The 18,889-nt window shown below is 39.2% G+C and overlaps 1 protein-coding gene across 50 annotated transcripts in view; it reads left to right on the top strand.

Annotated features, from left to right (window-relative positions):
• The window catches only part of SLMAP (sarcolemma associated protein), a 168,015-nt gene that overhangs the window by 132,715 nt on the left and 16,411 nt on the right, over positions 1-18,889 (top strand). For 27 of the 50 annotated variants that reach the window (NM_001082348.2, XM_051851060.2, XM_051851061.2 and 24 more), the window contains 4 exons: positions 3,270-3,350; positions 3,621-3,680; positions 12,950-13,072; positions 14,576-14,650. In NM_001082348.2, the coding sequence (NP_001075817.2) occupies positions 3,270-3,350; positions 3,621-3,680; positions 12,950-13,072; positions 14,576-14,650 (339 nt within the window). Of the gene's footprint in view, positions 1-3,008; positions 3,145-3,269; positions 3,351-3,620; positions 3,681-12,949; positions 13,073-14,575; positions 14,651-18,889 lie in introns of those variants that run through there. The other 23 variants (XM_051851069.2, XM_051851070.2, XM_051851066.2 and 20 more) reach the window with 3 other exon arrangements.

Below are 18,889 nucleotides of genomic sequence, written 5' to 3'. Positions count from 1 at the left end.
GCAGAGAGCTAGACTGGAAGAAGAGCAATCGGGACAGAATCCAGTGCCCGGACCAGGAATAGAACCCAGGGTGCCAGCACCACAGGTGGAGGATTAGCCAAGTGAGCCGCGGCACTGGCCTACTCCAAAGTTTTTTAAAAATGTACTTACACCAAAACTGTGGACAATAAAGAAGCCCTCTCCGCTTACTTATCAACAAGCTTCCCTTGGCTACCTAATACGTTAACAGCTCATAATTGTCATTTGCCTGCCTGTTATAGTGACTTGTTATCCCATAATAGTTATCTTTGCTAAAAATCTGCTGAGCTATCTTTTTAGGCTCCCTAATAAAACTGGACAGAACCGTCAATAGCCAACATTGTTACTGGAGCCTGCAGGGAACAATTTAGACTGACATGAGAGTTAGCGTATGGTTCCTTATGATGTTAAATGACATACCTCTGCTGATGTTCCACCAGCCACCCTGAACATGTGACACATGTAAAGGCGTGACTTGTTAATGTGTGTGCTCAAGGGACTTTCCATACTTCTTTACTCTGCATCTGTTGTTGCACCAGTTGTACCCCGTTTACTCTAACTCCATAAATTCTCGAACACTTTTCTGAACAAGGAGATAGGTTTGGTTTGATTTTTGTTCCTCCATCACTTTAAAAGCTTATAATAAACCTTCACTTCATCCAAAGATTTATATCCTGATGTTTTTCTAAGGGTAGCACACAGGCAGGGCAGGCCTGTTGCTTGGTAACAGTATCATTATGTGAATTTAGAAAGTAAATATCCAAAGAAAGAAAAAAACAAAAAACAGAAACGAAAGTAAATGTCCAAAATGTCCCCACCTCCAGAAATAACTTAGTTTTTATTTATTAGTAATAAGTGTATATTGACTATTTTTTGTTCCACAATACATTTCATGTAATAATAATGAGCAATGCTACAGTGAACATCCTTTTATGTATAATACGTCATCTGTTGTTTCCTTAGGAAACAATGATTGGTATTGCTATAAATATTATATATAAATATATAACAATATTTTTGAAACATTCCTTTTGAATTTATAATATCCTGAAGGAAAAAGATATATTTACACAGAGAATGATGTAGAGCATGATGATTTCCAAAAAGTAGAGAAGATGCAATAAAAAGGAACAGCTTGTTAGAGAAATGAAGCCTTCCTTAGAGGTACAGGGGCTTAAGCTGAATCTTAGAAAATGCATAGGCCACATAGAGTTGGTATTGGGGAAATACCCACTAAACCATATGGACGGCTTCCAATCCAGCTCCCTGCTAACTCGGAAAGTAGCAGAAGATGGCCCAAGTCCTTGAACCTCTGTACCCACATGGGAGACCAGGATGAAGGTGCTGGCTCCTGGCTTCATCCTGGCCCAGTGCTGGCTATTGCAGCCATTTGGGGAGTGAACCCGCAGATAGACAATATCTCTCTCTCTCTCTCCGTAACTCTGCCTTTCAAGTAAATAAATAAATCTAAATTTAAAAAGAAAAGGTTTATTCCCATTGTATTTATATGTACCAGGGGTCTTCAGAAAGTTTATGAAAAAAAGTATTGGGGCCAGCGTTGTGGCATAGTCAGTAAAGCCACTGCCTGTGGTGCCAGCACCCCATGTGTGCACCAGTTTGTGTCCCAGCTGTTCCACTTCCAATCCAGCTCACTGCTACGGCCTGGGAAAGCAGTGGAAGATAGCCCAAGTCCCTGTACCTCTGCACCCGCATGGCTCCTGGCTTCAGATCTGCTCAGTACAGCTCCAGCTGGCCATCTGGGGAGTGAACCAGTGGATGGAAGACCTCTCTCTCTCTCTCTCTCTCTCTCTCTCTGCCTCTGCCTCTCTGTAACTTTTCCTTTCAAATAATTAAATAAATCTTTAAAAAAATATATGGATTTTGGCCGGCGCCGCGGCTCACTAGGCTAATCCTCCGCCTAGCGGCGCCGGCACACCGGGTTCTAGTCCCGGTCGGGGCACCGGATTCTGTCCCGGTTGCCCCTCTTCCAGGCCAGCCCTCTGCTGTGGCCCGGGAGTGCAGTGGAGGATGGCCCAGGTGCTTGGGCCCTGCACCCCATGGGAGACCAGGAAAAGCACCTGGCTCCTGGCTCCTGCCATCGGATCAGCGCAGTGCGCCGGCCGCATCGCGCTGGCTGCGGCGGCCATTGGAGGGTGAACCAACGGCAAAGGAAGACCTTTCTCTCTGTCTCTCTCTCTCTCACTGTCCACTCTGCCTGTCAAAAAAAAAAAAAAATATATATATATATATATATATGGATTTCAAAACATTTTGTACCAAAAGAAACTTTTTCTGTTAATTCTGTTTTTTCCCCGAAACTTGTTGAATTCCTCTCCTATAACTGTACAAGAGCATTCATTTGCCACAGTGGGTAAGACTGCTTGGGATTCTCACATTCCGTAGTGGAGTACCTGGGTTCTAGTCTCAGCTGTTCCTTATTCTAGCTTTCTGCTAAGATGAACTCTAGGAGACAAAGTAATGAAAGGTTCAAGTGGTTGGGTTCCTACCATCACCCACTTGGAAAGCCAAGAATAAACTCCTGGCTACTGGCTTCAGTGTGGACCAGCTCTGACTGTTGCTGGTATTTGGGGAGTGAGCCAGCAAATGAAGATCTCTGTCTCTCTCAAATAAATAAAAATAAATTTTTTAAGTTAATGTAAATTAGAACTTAAAAATAATTTTATTTTTGTGCCAAAAAATCATGAAATCCATGCATAGTTTTTCATAATATACATTTTCCATGAACTTTTTGAATCCTTTCCTCAAATAATTTTCTTATTTTAAATGATGCTTTTATATCAAATAGTTGTGATTTTTTAAAAAAGTTTTATTATGTGAGTATAGATGTTCCTAAGGCAACTTCCTTGCTAATTTTTTTTATGTAATAGAGCCTTTTTCTTTCATCATCTTCATACAATGTCCACATTGTCCTGGGAATTTTGCTATATTTGTTGCGGTTCCCTGAATACTTTAGCAAAGCTTGTTTCATTTTTGTTTCCAGTTGGCAAATAGACAGCCTTGAACAAAAGCCCCAGCCCTCTGCACGGCAGACATGTTCCACATTATAATTTTACTTGAGCTGCACGTAATGACCAGCATTCCGTTTTGGACTAGGGTGGTGAAGAAGTAAGAGATTTACTAATCTCAGTTAGTTTTTAAAGTATTTTTCATACCAGAATTTGAGCATTCATATCCTGGGGCAATTTCAGGTATTTTAATTGTAATGAAATTTACTTTTATTCTCTCTGTAGAAAACCAGGCAAGAGCAAAGGAATCTGATTTATCAGATACTCTGAGTCCAAGCAAGGAAAAAAGCAGTGACGACACTACGGGTGAGTTTTAATTTAACCTGATGTTTTACAGTCTACAGATGTTATTGACAATTTAGGTATATAGCTTCATGTACGTGGAGATTTCAAAGTTTGTGTTTTGAGAGAAAAGCAGTGTTTGCTTTTATCAAGTCAGTCCCTTGAATCTTGGATATTCTGTTAAAACTCTTTCAACTATCCAGGTACAATATGCATATAAATTCTGGTTATTTTGATAATGATAGCTTGCTGATTTATTTGAGTACTGATTATAATTTTTTCTCCCCTCTGTAGACGCCCAAATGGATGAGCAAGACCTGAATGAATCTCTTGCTAAAGTGTCCCTATTAAAAGGTACTTTCCTTTTTTTTTTTTTTTTTTAATGATGTTTGAAACCAGGGCTTCAGATTTATACTTTGTCACAAAGTCTATTCTATGTATTATGTGAAGTGTTAAGTTTTAGTTAAGAAATTAATATAGATTCTATAAAGTAGCAGGAAGTAAAATTTAAAGTTAATGTTGGTGCCCAGTGCTTCAAACAAAATTATTTAAATTGTAGAATAAATTGGATCAGTTAAGATTGTGAAGGGTAAAATAGTATAACAATAGTAGAACATGAAATGTAGCTGGGATTTTTGTTTGTTCTCATATCTGTGATAGGAACTTATTATCATTATTGAGGTGAAAATCTTAACTTTCTAGAAAGAATGACTTGTTTGCTGTTATCATATGGTAGTAGTTGTAAATTTCTTCATTTACTGGTCCTCTTCACCCACCAATAAATATCCCCAGATTCTTAGGATACTCATTAAGAAATTTTGGGCTGAGAAATTTTCAATAGAACTAAAATATGGAGTGGAATGCATGTAATGAACTCTCATCCCTAAATAGGAAGTACATTTATTTCTTGACATTTAATTGTGTAGAATAAAGTGAAAAAGAAATAAATCAGTGTTTAAAAAGTATTCTTAAAATAGAGTACATTAAAATAGAGTACTGATTAATCTGTTACTGTCAGCCTTTGATCTCTTTTACAGTGCCTTATTGGACACACACAGAAAAGTTGACATACATGTCTAGTCAGTGGGTTTAAACATGTTGGTAGTGGTGGGCTATCACCAAGTTGATCTCTGGGATCTGAGCAACAGTAGCAGCTTGAGGAAATTTATCTTTGTGGAAGTGACTATTATGGCTGAGCTCGTAAGGGATTTCTTAGTCTAGACTAAGAATTCTATAAAGAATTCTATAAAGAACGAGGTCTTGATTTCACCCTGCATGACCCTGCTGCTGGCCTAGTTGTATGATGGCAGTAGAGTGGAGATCACCCATATTCTGTCAGAGTTCTTTAGTCTTGACATCTTTCCTTGGATACTGAAAATTACATGGCCACTTGAGCTTTGTAATCTTTGTCTTAATTCCACAGCCAGGGGAATTCCTGGGAATTGCTATCCCAGGTAGCCAATTACTAATTTGTCCTTAAGTATGATCATAGTTTCCATCAACCTACTCTGTGTGACCATGTCAATAAGACTTTCTAGTGTCGTAATAATAAATATAAATTAATATTAATAAATATAAATTAATTATTGCCCAGAAATCTCAAATTCTCAAAAATGCAATATCAATATTATATAGAAGGCTGTAAGTGAAACAAAAAATATTGCAGAATTTATGGGCCTTTTTGGAAAGATGGAGAAACAAGAAGTAGGGTGATTAAGTAATGAGCAGTCCTCATACATAAGTCGTTCTTCTTACTGTTTTATGTACCAATAAATCGCCCAAAAATCTATAGCACCCAAGTTCAGATTTATAAGTGGCAGTTATGAGACTATTAATTTTATTCAGTTATTATTAGTTTGTTGTGATCTTATTTGTCAGTCTGTTTTAGGTTTGATTTTTATTGCATTGCTACCACAATGCCAAGCATTTAGTAAAACTCAGATATTTGATGAATGAATTAACTAATAATAGACTTCTTACATCAGAGTAGAAAGCCACTCTGAGTTCATTCCTCACTTTACCCTTTGTAGTGTATCCTTGGGCATGTTGCTTAACCTCACCATGCTTCAGTTTGTGTTTTGTTTTATTTGTCATTTATTAGACTGGGGAAAATGGACTTCATAGGATTGTTGTGAAGAATAATACTTAAAACAAAATGTTGGGAACATAGCATGTTATCCACCATAATGAAGACACTGATAATGATGATGGTAATGACTAATAAAAGCAGACCTGTCTGGGGTGGACATTTGGCCTCATGGTTAAAATTTTGGCCAAGACAACCACATCCCATACTTATGTGCCTAGGTTCAAGTCTTATCTCCACTGTCAGTTCCAGCTTCTTAATATTGTGCATTCTGGGAGACACAGGTGATGATGGCTAAAGTAGTTGATCCCTGCTATTCACATGGGAGACCTGGATAGAGTTTTGGGATCCCAGCTTTGTCCTGGCCCAATCCCTGTTGTTGAGGACATTTGGGGAGTGAACCAATGGTTGGGGAAGGTCTGTAACTCTACCTCTCAAATAAATAAATAACTAAGGTCTTAAAAAAAAAAAAAAAAAAAAAGATGACAGGGACAGAGGCATTTAGCTTAGCAGTTAAGATGCTGGTTAAGATCCCATGTCCTGCATTAGAATACATAGTTTTGATTCCTGGCTCCAGTTCCTGATTCTAGCTTCCTGCTAATGCATACTTTAGGAGACAGTGATGATGGTTCAAGTCGTTGAGTTCCTGCCACCCATGTTGGAGACCTGAATTGCATTTCCAGCTATTGACTTTGTCAGGTCCAGTCCCAGCCATGTTGCAAGCATTTGAGGAGTGAGCCAGCCACTTGAGGGGAGATTGATATTCATTCATTCTCTCACACTCTCTCTCTTCAATAAATAAAAATTTAAAAATTTAACTAAATAGCTAAATATAACATCTAAAATGTTCTTATATTTCTGTATTATTGCCAACTTTTTTTTTTAAGATTTATTTATTCATATTTGAAAGGCTAAGATAAAGAGAGAGAAGGAGAGACCTTCCATCCGCTGGTTCACTCCCAAATGGCTGCAACAGCTGGGACTGGACCAGGCCCAAGCCAGGAGCTTCTTCCTGGTCTCCCACATGGGTGCAGGGTCTCAACAGTTTGGGCCATCTTCCACTGCTTTCCCAGGTTCATTAGCAGGGAGAAGGATCGAAAGTGGGGCAGTCAGGACTCAAAACTGGTGCCCACAAGGGTTTGCTGGTTGGAGGCTTAGCCTTCTATGCCACACAGCAGTCAACCAAATTTTGTTAATGAGATAATATCTTCTATATCTACTGAAAGATTTTACAGTTAACTTTAAAAACAGACTAAAAACGTTCACCCAAGCTTGTAAAGTAGATTGACAGAAAAACACCCGTTCTAGGACAAAAGTGAGACATCATTAGACTCAAGCCACATAAACTAGTAACACGTTTTCCCACACAAACATGTGAAATACAATGATCCCTTGCTCAAAAAAGATTTATTAGTCTTGACTAAAAAGTTTTTTTTTTTTTTTTTTTTTTTTTTTTTTTTTTTTGAGATTTATTTATTTGAAAGTCAGAGTTACAGAGAGAGGAAGGGAGAGATAGAGATCTTCCAAACCCTGGTTCACTCCCCAGGTGGCCACAGTGACCAAGGCTGCTCCAGGCTGAAGCCAGGAGCCAGCAGCTTCTTCCCAATCTCCTACTTGGGTTGTAGGTGCCCAAGCACTCGGACCATCTTCTGCTGCTTTTCCCTGGCCATTAATAGAGAGCTGGATCAGAAGCAAAGCAGCCATGAATTGAACTGGCATCCATCTGGGATACTACAGTGTCACAGACTGCAGCTTTGCCTGCTACTCCACAATGCCGGCCCCTTTATATAAAAATATTTGGTCAATATCTCTACTTCTGTGGTCAAACACTGTATTTTGTTTGTTTACATTATTTGGTATGTGATGTCTTAATTGTTCTAATTAAAATGCTGATCTTTTTTCATTTTATGATACAAATAACTACTTTAATAGATTCCTATATTAGCACAGTTCATTGTTGCCTGGATTATATTCTGTCCCTGAAACATAATTATTTAACATAAAACATGTTATTTATTTATTTTGAGACTTATAAGGCAAGATTTATTAGAGTAAAAGACCTCCAGCCATCGTGGCATAGAGGGAGGCTTTCTGTTATTATTTGAAAAGCAAATACTATATTGGTTTTGTTCCACAATATCACTAATCAAGGGAAGAATTGTGCATAGACAAGAAATGTATGCTTTAATAGAATTTTAGAGGTGGGTTACGCATGATTCTTATAAATCGAAACAATCCTCTTAGTTCTTACATCAGTTTATTGTTATGTTTATTTTTAAAATTCGATTCATATACTTCAGATGGAAATAATTGGTAACTTGATATGTTAATCAGATAGTTAAGTGGCTACTATATGTTCAGCATTGTATTAAGCATATGATATGGAACAAACATGAGAAACTATATGGGTAATATTTGTTACTAAGTAGAAATCTTCTGTTTCTAGAAAAGTAATAGTTGCTTGTTAGGAAAGCAGGTTACTTCACTGCTTTCATATAACTAGAAGTTGCTGTGATTCATGAGAAAGACAGTTGAGCTAGAGATGAGAATTATAGTCCTGTCTCTACAGTTTACCAGATATGTAAACATGTGTAAGTCATTTCAGATCTCTGACTGTTATTTCCTCATTTGTTAAGCAAAAGAGTAGTTTACTTGATCTATGTTGTTGTTGTTTCTGGCTTACTTGTCTTGGAGTTCCAGTATTCTATGTATTTATAGGGGCTCAGGCTCCTTTAAAAATGAAACTAAATGCTATTGAGTAGTTTGAGGACTTGGATGGACTTGGTGGTTTGTTTGGGTTTTACTGTCCTGCTGTAAGGTATCAAGCAAGAGGTGCTGTTAGAGGCTAAGATGCAGAGACATTAGCTTGGGCTTTGAGGGATGGGTAGTTTAAGTGAAGAAAAGCAGTCATGAGCCAAAGCTACTAACTAGACTGGTTGGAACTTAGTGTGTTATGGAGTAATTGAAAATAGATAACTAGATTATGAAGAACTTTAAAGCCAGGCAAAGTTGTCTGGATTTGATAAAATAGAGAGGTCATGTAGGCTCTTGATCTAAGAGAATTGCTGTACTATTACAATGCAGAATAGAATGCAGAGGAGCAAGATAAGTTGGTAACAGGCCTTCAGGCAGAAATGACTGGGGCTTGTTCTAAAATAATGGCATTACTTTCTTTAGTTATGAAAAATTTTGAACACTAGAAAAATTGAAGAGTATCACAAACACTATATGCCCACTATCCAGATTTAGTAATTGTTAATATTTTGCCATATTTACTTTCTTTGTATATAGAAATTTTTTTATTTTGACATAATTTCAGAGTTATAGAAAAATTGCAAGAATATTTTTTTAATTAAAAAAAATTTTTTTAATTTTATTTTTATTTGTGGCTGGTGCTGTGGCATAGTGGGTTAAGCCTCCACCTGCAGTGCTGACATCCTATATGGGTGCTGGTTTGAGTCATGCCTGTTCCACTTCCAATTCAGCTTCCTGCTGATGATCTGGGAAAGCAGTGAAAAGTAGCCCAAGTGCTTGGGCCCCTGCACCACATAGGAGACCTGTAAGAAGCTCCTGGCTCCTGGCTTCAGGTCAACCCAGCCCTAGCCATTGTGGCCATTTGGGGAGTAAACCAGCAGCTTGAAGACCTCTGTCTCGTTTTTACTTTTTTTTTTTTTTTTTTTTTTTTGACAGGCAGAGTGGACAGTGAGAGAGAGAGACAGAGAGAAAGGTCTTCCTTTTGCCGTTGGTTCACCCTCCAATGGCAGCCACGGCTGGTGCGCTGCGGCCGGCGCACCGCGCTGATCCAAAGGCAGGAGCCAGGTGCTTCTCCTGATCTCCCATGGGGTGCAGGGCCCAAGCACTTGGGCCATCCTCCACTGCTTTCCCGGGCCACAGCAGAGAGCTGGCCTGGAAGAGGGGCAACTTGGACAGAATCCGGTGCCCCAACCAGGACTAGAACCTGGTGTGCCAGCACCGATAGGTGGAGGATTAGCCTATTGAGCCGCGGCGCCGGCCCCTCTGCCTCGTTTTATGTCTCTCTCTCTCTCTCTTTCTCTCTCTAACTCTGCCTCTCAAATAAAAAAAAATCTTTTTAAAAAACACTATTTAAAAAATGTATTTTTATCTGAAAGGCAAAGTTAGAGAGATCTTCCATCCACTGGTTCACTCCTCAAATGGCTGTGACAGCTAAGCTGAGGCAGACCGAAGCCAGGAGCCAGGAGCTTCTTCCAGGTCTCCATCATGGGTGGTAGGGGCCCAAGTACTTGGGCCATCTTCTGCTGCCTTTCCAGGCTATTAGCAGGGAACTGAATCAAAAGTGGAGCAAAACCAGCATCCATATGGGTTGCTAACATCGCAGGCAGCGGCAAAACCTACTTCACCACAATGCGGCCTCCCCCCATATATTCTTAATCCAAATTCTCCAGTTGTTAGCATTTCATCCTCATCTGCCGTTAGTGTTTTACTAAATTTACTCTTCTCCCTCCTTTCCCCTCCCTCTATTCCTGCATCATTGAGTGTCTGTTGCATGCCTAATAGCCTTTAGTCCTGAATACTTCATTGTATATTTCCTTTTTCTCTTACATAAATTCCATACCAGTCTCAAAATGGGGAAATTTACATTGATACTATTCTCAGATCCACAATTGTCCATCGTCTTCATAATGGCCTTTATGACTGAAGAAAAATCCCGAATCATGCATTGCATTCAGTTATCATGTCCTTTTCTTTTGTCTCCTTTAGTTTGAAATAATTCTTCAGTCTTCTGTTTGAAATTGACATTTTTGAAAAGTGCAAGACAGTTATTTTGTAAAACATTCCTCAGTTTGAATGTGTCTAACATTTCCTCATGATTAGATTCAAACTGCATGTTAGCAGCAATGTATCAAATAATATTTGGTATTATATCAGGAGGCACCTAATGTTAAATTACTCTATTATTGCAGGTGATGTTCATTTGACCATCTGACTAAGATGTTATCTACCAGATTTCTCCATTGTGAAGTTACTGTTTTCCTTTCTGTAGTTAATAAAGGTCTTGTGGGGAACTATTCTAAGACTATGAAAATATCAAATTACTTCTTACACTTTTAACCACTTAGTTTTAGCATCTTCTGATGATTCTTTCCTAATGATTTATTACTACAATTGTTGCCAAATAATAATTTCATAATTCTATAGTTCCTTCTAGAGTTTTTAGCTGGCTTTCTATAATAAGTAAGGGTCTGCTTTTTTTAAAATCTTCTCTTTTATTTATTTATCTATATCTATGAATTTGTGGATTCATAGTCTATTAAATGTGTTATAGTCTATCACTGTCATTATTTATTTTTATGCTCCAGTTGTCTCACGTTTGGCCAGGGGGAGCACCTTGTGTCTTTTTCACATGACATTTGACCTTCCTTATTGCTTCCCAAAAGCTGTTCTAGGTTCATTTTATACTTTGTTGTCCTTAACCCTGAAGCCAGCCATTTCCCCAAAAAAACCTAGTTCCTTTTAGTTGAAAATTGGATTTATAAACCAAGATCTAAGTATTTGGTGTCCTCGTTGCTACTGGGGTATAATTGCTTCTAGGCCTACTTAGTGGACAGACATGAGAAATAGATATGTGTGTATTAAAATGTATTAGAGTTCACACTCTGATCCATACGCTATGATCCAGAATTAATTCTTTTTTTAAGATTTGTTGATTTATTTATTTCAAAGGCAGAAACAGAGAGATTGTGGATCTGCTGGTTCACTTCTCAAATGGCTGTGACAGACAGAGCTGGGCCAGGCTGAAGTTAGGAGCCAGAAACTCCATCTGGATTTCCTATGTGGGTGGCAGGGGCCCATCATCTGCTGTGTTTTAGGCTCACTAGCAAGAATATGGATCAGAAATTGAGCAACAAGATCTCATATCAACACTCTGATACAGGATGCTGCTGTAACAAGCTGTAGCTTAACCCAGTGTACCACAATGCCAGAATTAATTCTGTGTTTGCTGTTTCCATATCTATAACTCTGTTCTCCAACAGAGAGAAATGGCTCCATTTATAATATATTTATTTACTTGATCACTTTTAGAATATACAGAAAGTAGTCAGAATTTTATCAGTGCTTTTGTAGAAAACAAGCTGATCTGTAGATATTTTTTTCTTAGTTACAAAATTACCATAAAGCAGTAGTCCTCAACATGGAGTGTCTTGCCCCTCAGGTAACATTTGGCAACATCTGGAGACTTTTTTGGTTGTGACTCAGGGAGTGCTACTGACATCTGTCTAGTAGGGAAGCTAGTAAATATCCTATACAGAGCAGCCTCCACAACAAAGAATTATTCAGCCCAAAAAGTCAGTAGGGCTAAGGTTGAACAATTCTAACACAGAGCTAAGAAAATTCTACTCAAGGAATTCAGTTAGATAATTTTTTGTTAAACTTCTTGAAAATAACATGTAGACATCATGATACTTCTCTCCTAAAAACTCCTACAAATAAGGACAGTGTCCTACATAATTACAAATCCAGAGATGGGGGCCAGATCCCTTGCAAACTCCAAAGGATATTGGCTGAAAAACCTGTGAGAGAAATTCTGTAGCTAATGTGACACTGTCTCTGCAACTAGAACATCTCTATTTCTGTGCGTCCCTACCCTGACCAAAAGATGTCTTAAAGGAATTGGTACATTGACCAGAGTAGATGAACCCAGAATCAACATTTTTCACAGAGAAAACAGAATATCATGAAAATATATGTATGTAGTACCCAAGACCTATGTAATTATATTATGATAATTTATTGTTAGCTCTAATTTGATGGATTGAAGTTGCTGTGGCTAAGATACTTTTAAATCAAAGTAATACTCAGATAGAATGCAATAGAAGAATATGACTTACCTGATATGTTTACTTCATTTGGTGAATTTTATTTCAATGGAAGATGAGCAAAGTATGCGGAAGGAGGTTAGAGGAAGGTCCATATGGAGATGTAATACTGGGTTTAATTTGTTGCAGTGAAACCACTTAGGTTACAGCATTTCATAATTCAGGAACTGTTTATTTGGTATCTGTATGTGTGGTGTTGGGAATGGTGATGAAAGTGGGCACAGTAGAGCCTAGTTTTTATTTTATGTTCCACAACTGGGATAATTGTGCTGAAAAAATTTTTTTTGAGAAGAGTTTTTGTTTTTTCATTTCCAGTTTCAAGTGAAGTTTTTCTGACTTGTTCTCGAGAAGTTTAAAAATTTCTAACAATTGTATTATGCCCATTTCAGTGGCTAACAAGTTTTACTAAGCTCTGCAATCATGGAATATATAATTTAATATGTAAATATATATCATAATATCATTACCATAGGTTACTAATATATATGTTTAACTGTGTTGTTTCTGCAGGATAAAATGACTAAAATACTTATTACTATAATTTGCTTCTAAATTTTATTTAACTCAGTTGTGCTGTGTTGTTTATGCATGTGGAAACACAAAAAGATTGCCAGTCTTTGATTGTAAAGATTATAGTGTGACACTAAGTCTTGCTTTTGAAATAAACATGTTTTTGTCAGATGACTTGCAGGGTGCACAGTCAGAAACTGAGGCAAAACAAGAAATTCAGCATCTTCGCAAGGAATTGATCGAAGCCCAGGAGCTAGCTAGAGCAAGTAAACAAAAATGCTTTGAACTTCAAGGTGAGATCAAGATTGCTTTGATTCTTTAGGGGATATGTGGAAGCAACATGGTAGAACTGGATGGCCCCAAACATGGATTCCAAAGGCAGCACATCTTGTTCCAGACCTTGAGATCTTAGGATATTCCATAACTTCTGTAAAAGTTAGGTTTCAGATCACTAGAACAAGGAGAGTTACAGTTGCTCTGTCTCCTTCACATTGTTGATGTGAAGATCAAGTAAGATCTCTACCAGTGAAAGGTCTAAATAGTTAATTATATATTACGTACAACAAAAGGAAAAAACATAAATTTCTAGTTAAACCTATGGTAACTACTTTACAAATGTAAATGTTTGTAAATGTATTCATCAGTAAATGAGAGGAAGCAGGCAAAGTTAAGGGCAGAATCTGCTAACATCCCAGCTACTTTTTTTTTTTTTTTTTTTTTTTTTTTTTTGACAGGCAGAGTGGACAGTGAGAGAGAGAGACAGAGAGAAAGGTCTTCCTTTTGCCGTTGGTTCACCCTCCAATGGCCGCCACGGCTGGTGTGCTGCAGCCAGCGCACCGCGCTGATCCAAAGGCAGGAGCCAGGTGCTTCTCCTGATCTCCCATGGGGTGCAGGGCCCAAGCACTTGGGCCATCCTCCACTGCACTCCCTGGCCACAGCAGAGAGCTGGCCTGGGAGAGGGGCAACTTGGACAGAATCCGGCGCCCCGACCAGGACTAGAACCTGGTGTGCCGGCGCCACTAGGTGGAGGATTAGCCTATTGAGCCGTGGCGCCTGCCACCAGCTACTTTCTAATAGCTCCCTTACCTTTAGTATCATAAGCCGGTAGAGTCTGTGCTGCTCCCTGGAACTTATATTTCCATATCATTTGCAGTAATTACCTGGTGGCAGTCAGTCAGTATCTAAAGTTCTAAAATGAGGAGCATTGAATGGCCCATGGAGTCCTGATGTTTTCTAAGATGACCTTCCTAACCAGAGGAAGATTGACCTTCTGGAAAGGAACAGGGGCTTCCTGTTACTACTTCCTTCCTTTCCTACTTCTTGAAGACACTTGAACTGGTGGTGACTTAACTTGAAACTTTTGAAGGGTCCAGACTAAAATATTTAGTTACAATGAAAAGACACTAGTAGTAGTTAGTGATTGTCAGTAGACATGAGAAATTTAACTGTTTTTTAAAATTTAAGCTCAAAATACTGATTAACAATTATCATTAATTCTCATATGAGGAATAGCATATATTATCTTGGTGGTACAATGTCTAGAAAACCTTCTATTCAATTGATTTTTTTTTTACTTTTAAAGAAATATAGAAATTACATATAAAGATTTTTTACTTACTACTGTTTTGTGCTCCTAAAAACTCTAAACTATCTAACTGCTAATACTGATAATACTTACTGAGTAACTTGTTTCTTTCAATAATCTGTAGGAGAAATTTTTTAAAAACTTCCAGCTGATCAATTCTGAATACTTTCATTATCTCATAAGATTAGATATAATGTGTTTTTATTTTTAGCTCTTTTGGAAGAAGAAAGAAAAGCCTATCGAAATCAAGTTGAGGAATCCAGTAAACAAATACAGGTTCTTCAAGGTATGGAACACCCTAAGGCTGTTTAAGATCCTTATTCTTTGTTTGCTTTTAGTGACTCAAAAGAAATAGAAAGTCAGCAGGCTGAGGGGTCCCCATTTTTCATGGCTTTGGTTCTCTGGAACCTGACATTATAACCAGACTCTTTGTGTAGCTTTTATTTTTATATTTTTAAGAAGATACAAGGGAATACTTCTTAGTACTCTAGTATTAGACGCTTGAAGTGGAGAGAGCAGAGATGATGACTGGGATTTGGTAAGATGGTTACTTTCTGGGTTATGTTGTGAGTTGCTACAGAGAGGGTCTTTGGATAAGAAATCTACTTTGTGCATGAGCTCTTTCGGTGTTGTTATTATATCTAATTCTCAAAACACTTGCACTAAAAATATACTCCACCTGAAATGAATAGTAATCTCTTCACTGCCTTCATTGGTAGTGTCTGCTCTTTGTCCCCAGCACTCTGCTATCTCTTTGTCCTGCTTGTTGTCAGGGTCATTACAGAAATGACCAGAAAAAGCTCTGCCAGACAGGTGTTTACTTCAAACCAAAGCTCCTAGAACTGTGAGGCTGTCATTGTGAGATTCCTCAGGATAAGTCTTTCTTTCCTGTGCCATTTTAGAACTTGAAATCAAAATTAAATTGCCTTTATTGTGAAAGAAGGAACTAATGGTATTTTAAAATTTTAACTTGGAAGGTAGGTGGGAAGACGTTTATATAGACAAGTAATAATAGTTCTAATGAAACAGGGAATACAATATGAGACCTGTGATATTTGTCCAGAAATATCTAAGAGAAAAATGAATCACTGGGCTCCTTTTTTCTTATGTTTTGGGTGGGATGTTTGCATCATAAAAGCTTTTAAATATTATATTATGGTCAAATTAGAATTTCTGGGATAGGTTATATGTGTTTTATATTGAAAACTCTTACTATATTTTAATGTTATTATCCTCTAGTTTAGAAAATCTGATTTGCATCCATATTTCCGATCTGTACTGTGAATGGACGATTTTCCCTAAAGGTTCACAATGTTGCCTTTTGTTTTAAAGCTGTCTTGCCCAGGCGTCATTGAGTGCCCCCTAGTGATAGCAATGTGTATTTCAGGACTTAATCACAAGCCTGTGATCATCTTACCTCTGGCCAGTTTTGCCTTTTCAAACTTTGAACCTGTCAGTCTCAGTCCTTCCTATAAATTTAAAAGGTCTAATTTTTTTAAAAGATTTATTTTATTTATTTGAAAGACAGAGTTACAGAGAGGGGTAGAGAGAGAGAGAGAGAGGTCTTCCATCCGCTGGTTCACTCCCTAGATGCCGACAACGGTCAGAGCTAGGCTGATCTGAAGCCAGGATCCAGGAGCTTCCTCCGGGTCTCCCAGGTGGATGTAGGGGCCCAAGGACTCAGACCATCTTCTACTGTTTTCCCAGACTATAACAGCTGGATCAGAAATGGAGCAGCCAGGACTCAAACCAGTGCCCATATGGGATGCCGGCACTACAGGCAGTGGCTTTACCTGCTACACCACAGCACCAGCCCCTAATATTTTCTTAAATGCTTGTCTCTGTGACAAACTCCCCCTCTCCAGGCCCTAAATCCTCTCCATTATTCTAATCATTTTCTTTGGAACATTTTCTTTGTATAATTTCCTTTTGAAATTTTATAGATTTTATAGAGCAGAATTTTATAGATTCTTTCCAGCTCAGGTCATTAGAGCCCAAGACCGGATTTTTTTTTTATAAAGATTTATTTATTCATTTGAAAGTCAGAGTTACACAGAGAGAAGGAGAGGCAGAGAGAGAGAGAAAGAGGTCTTCCATCCACTGGTTCACTCCCCAATTGGCCGCAACGGCCAGAGCTGCACCTATCCGAAGCCAGGAGCCAGTAGCTTCTTCTGGGTCTCCCACTTGGGTGCGGGGGCCCAAGGACTTGGGCCATCTTCCACTGCTTTCCCATGCCATAGCAGAGAGCTGGATCGGAAGTGGAGCAGCCGGGTCTCAAACCAGCTCTCGTATGGGATGCTGGCAGTACATGTGGCGGCTTAACCTGCTACACCACAGTGTCAGCCTCCAAGACCAGACCTTTTTAAAATGTGTAACTTCAGTTAGGCAGTTATCATTAATTTTATCAGGTCGTTAATTCAACCAATAATTTTTTTTTTTTACTTTTTTATTAACAGCAATTGTACATATGTATTGACTGCAGTGTGACATTTCAATACATGTAAATAAAATATGTACTTTGGGGGCCAGTACTGTTTTGCAGAGGGTCAAAGCCCTGGCCTGCAGTGCTGTCATCCCATGTAGGCGCCAATTCAATTCCTGGCTACTCCTCTTCCAATCCAGCTCTCTGCTATGGCCTAGGAAAGCAGTACAAGATGGCCCAAGTCCTTGGACCCCTGCACCCATGTGGGAAACCCAGAAGAAGCTCATGGCTCCTGGCTTTGGATTGGCTCAGCTCCAGCTAGGCTACAACACTGTCCCCAACCAGTAATTCTTGGTCATTTATTCTGCTATGTATTGGGAAAAGAGCAATGAACTTGACAAACATGACATGTACAGTCTGGTGGAAAAGATAAACAGCAAGCAAATACATACATAATTCATGTCCATTAAAGACTTCAAAGCAGAATGAAGGGCCAAAAATGGCAAGAAGCCTTTTTTTGTTAGATAAATTTTGAGAGAAGGTCCTTTAAGAAATTGACATTTGAACAAAAAAACTGAACCAGGAACATCAATGTTTAAATCTTATTATTTGACCAAATAGTTCTCTGTCAATTCATCCCAAGAGAATAATCAGGATTCATTATGAACAGCACTGTTTATGGTAATTAAGAACTTAAGAGCCTAAAATGAAGGGCTGGCCAAATAAATTACAGTGTAAATGATTTTGTTGAAAGATTTTCATCCGCAGCCAGCATTATGTTGTAGTGGGTAAAGCTGCTGCCTGCAGTGCCAGCATCTCATATAGGTACCAGTTCTACTTTTTTTTTTTTTTTTTTTTTTTTGACAGGCAGAGTGGATAGTGAGAGAGAGACAGAGAGAAAAGTCTTCCTTTTGCCGTTGGTTCACCCTCCAATGGCCGCCGCGGCCGGCGCGCTGCGGCCGGCGCACCGCGCTGATCCAATGGCAGGAGCCAGGAGCTAGGTGCTTTTCCTGGTCTCCCATGGGGTGCAGGGCCCAAGCACCTGGGCCATCCTCCACTGCACTCCCTGGCCACAGCAGAGGGCTGGCCTGGAAGAGGGGCAACCGGGACAGAATCCGGCGCCCCGACCGGGACTAGAACCCGGTGTGCCAGCGCCGCTAGGCGGAGGATTAGCCTAGTGAGCCGCGGCGCTGGCCCCAGTTCTACTTCTAATCCAGCTTCCTGTTAGGGGTCTGGGAAAAGCAGCAGAGGATGACTCAAATATCTGGGCTACTACCACCCATGTGGGAGCCCCAGATGAAGCTCCTGGTTTGGCTTGGCCCGGGCCTGGTTGTTGCAGCCGTACGGGAAAGAAACCAACAGACAGAGAGAGGATCTCTCTCCACCTCTCCTTCTCTTTGCATAACTGATTATCAAGTAAATAAATAAATCTTAGAAATCCTTTTATAAAAAGGTTTTCATTAACAGGAAGATAAAGAACAGTGTGTGTGTGTGTATGATAATTCCTCCCTGTTTAATGTTTTTTATTAATTTTTTAGATGTATTTATTTATTTGAAAGGCAGAGTTACAGAAAGGCAGAGGCAGACAGAGAGGTCTTCCATCCTCTGGTTCACTCTGCAGATGGCTACAATGGAAGGAACTGGGCTGATCCAAAGCCAGGAGCCAGGAGCTTCTTGCTGGTCTCCCATGTGGGAGTAGGGGCCCAAGGAGTTGGGCCATTTTCTACTGCTTTCCCAGGCCATAGCAGAGAGCTGGATCAGAAGTGGAGCAGCCAGGACTCGAACCAGCACCCATATGGGATGCCAGCACTGCCGGTTGCGGCTTTACCCACTATGCCACTGTGCCAGCCCCCTTAATGTATTTATTTATGTATGAAGGCATAGGCAATAATCTAGAAGAATAAAAATTTTACAGTAACAGTTTTCTCTGTGGGAAAGGTGAGATAAATGTTACTTTAATTTTTCTCTCTGGAATCTGTATCTTGACATTTTCTACATCAAACATGGATTGCTTGTATAGTTAACTCAAGTGCAACAGCTCTGACAGCTGGGCTGTGTAGTTGATACAGTGTGAGCTATTTTATTCCTAATTCCTGTGGACTA

This window comes from Oryctolagus cuniculus, chromosome 10, assembly GCF_964237555.1.
Source record: "Oryctolagus cuniculus chromosome 10, mOryCun1.1, whole genome shotgun sequence".
NCBI lineage: Eukaryota > Metazoa > Chordata > Mammalia > Lagomorpha > Leporidae > Oryctolagus > Oryctolagus cuniculus.
This window is presented reverse-complemented; position numbering and strand designations above follow the sequence as displayed.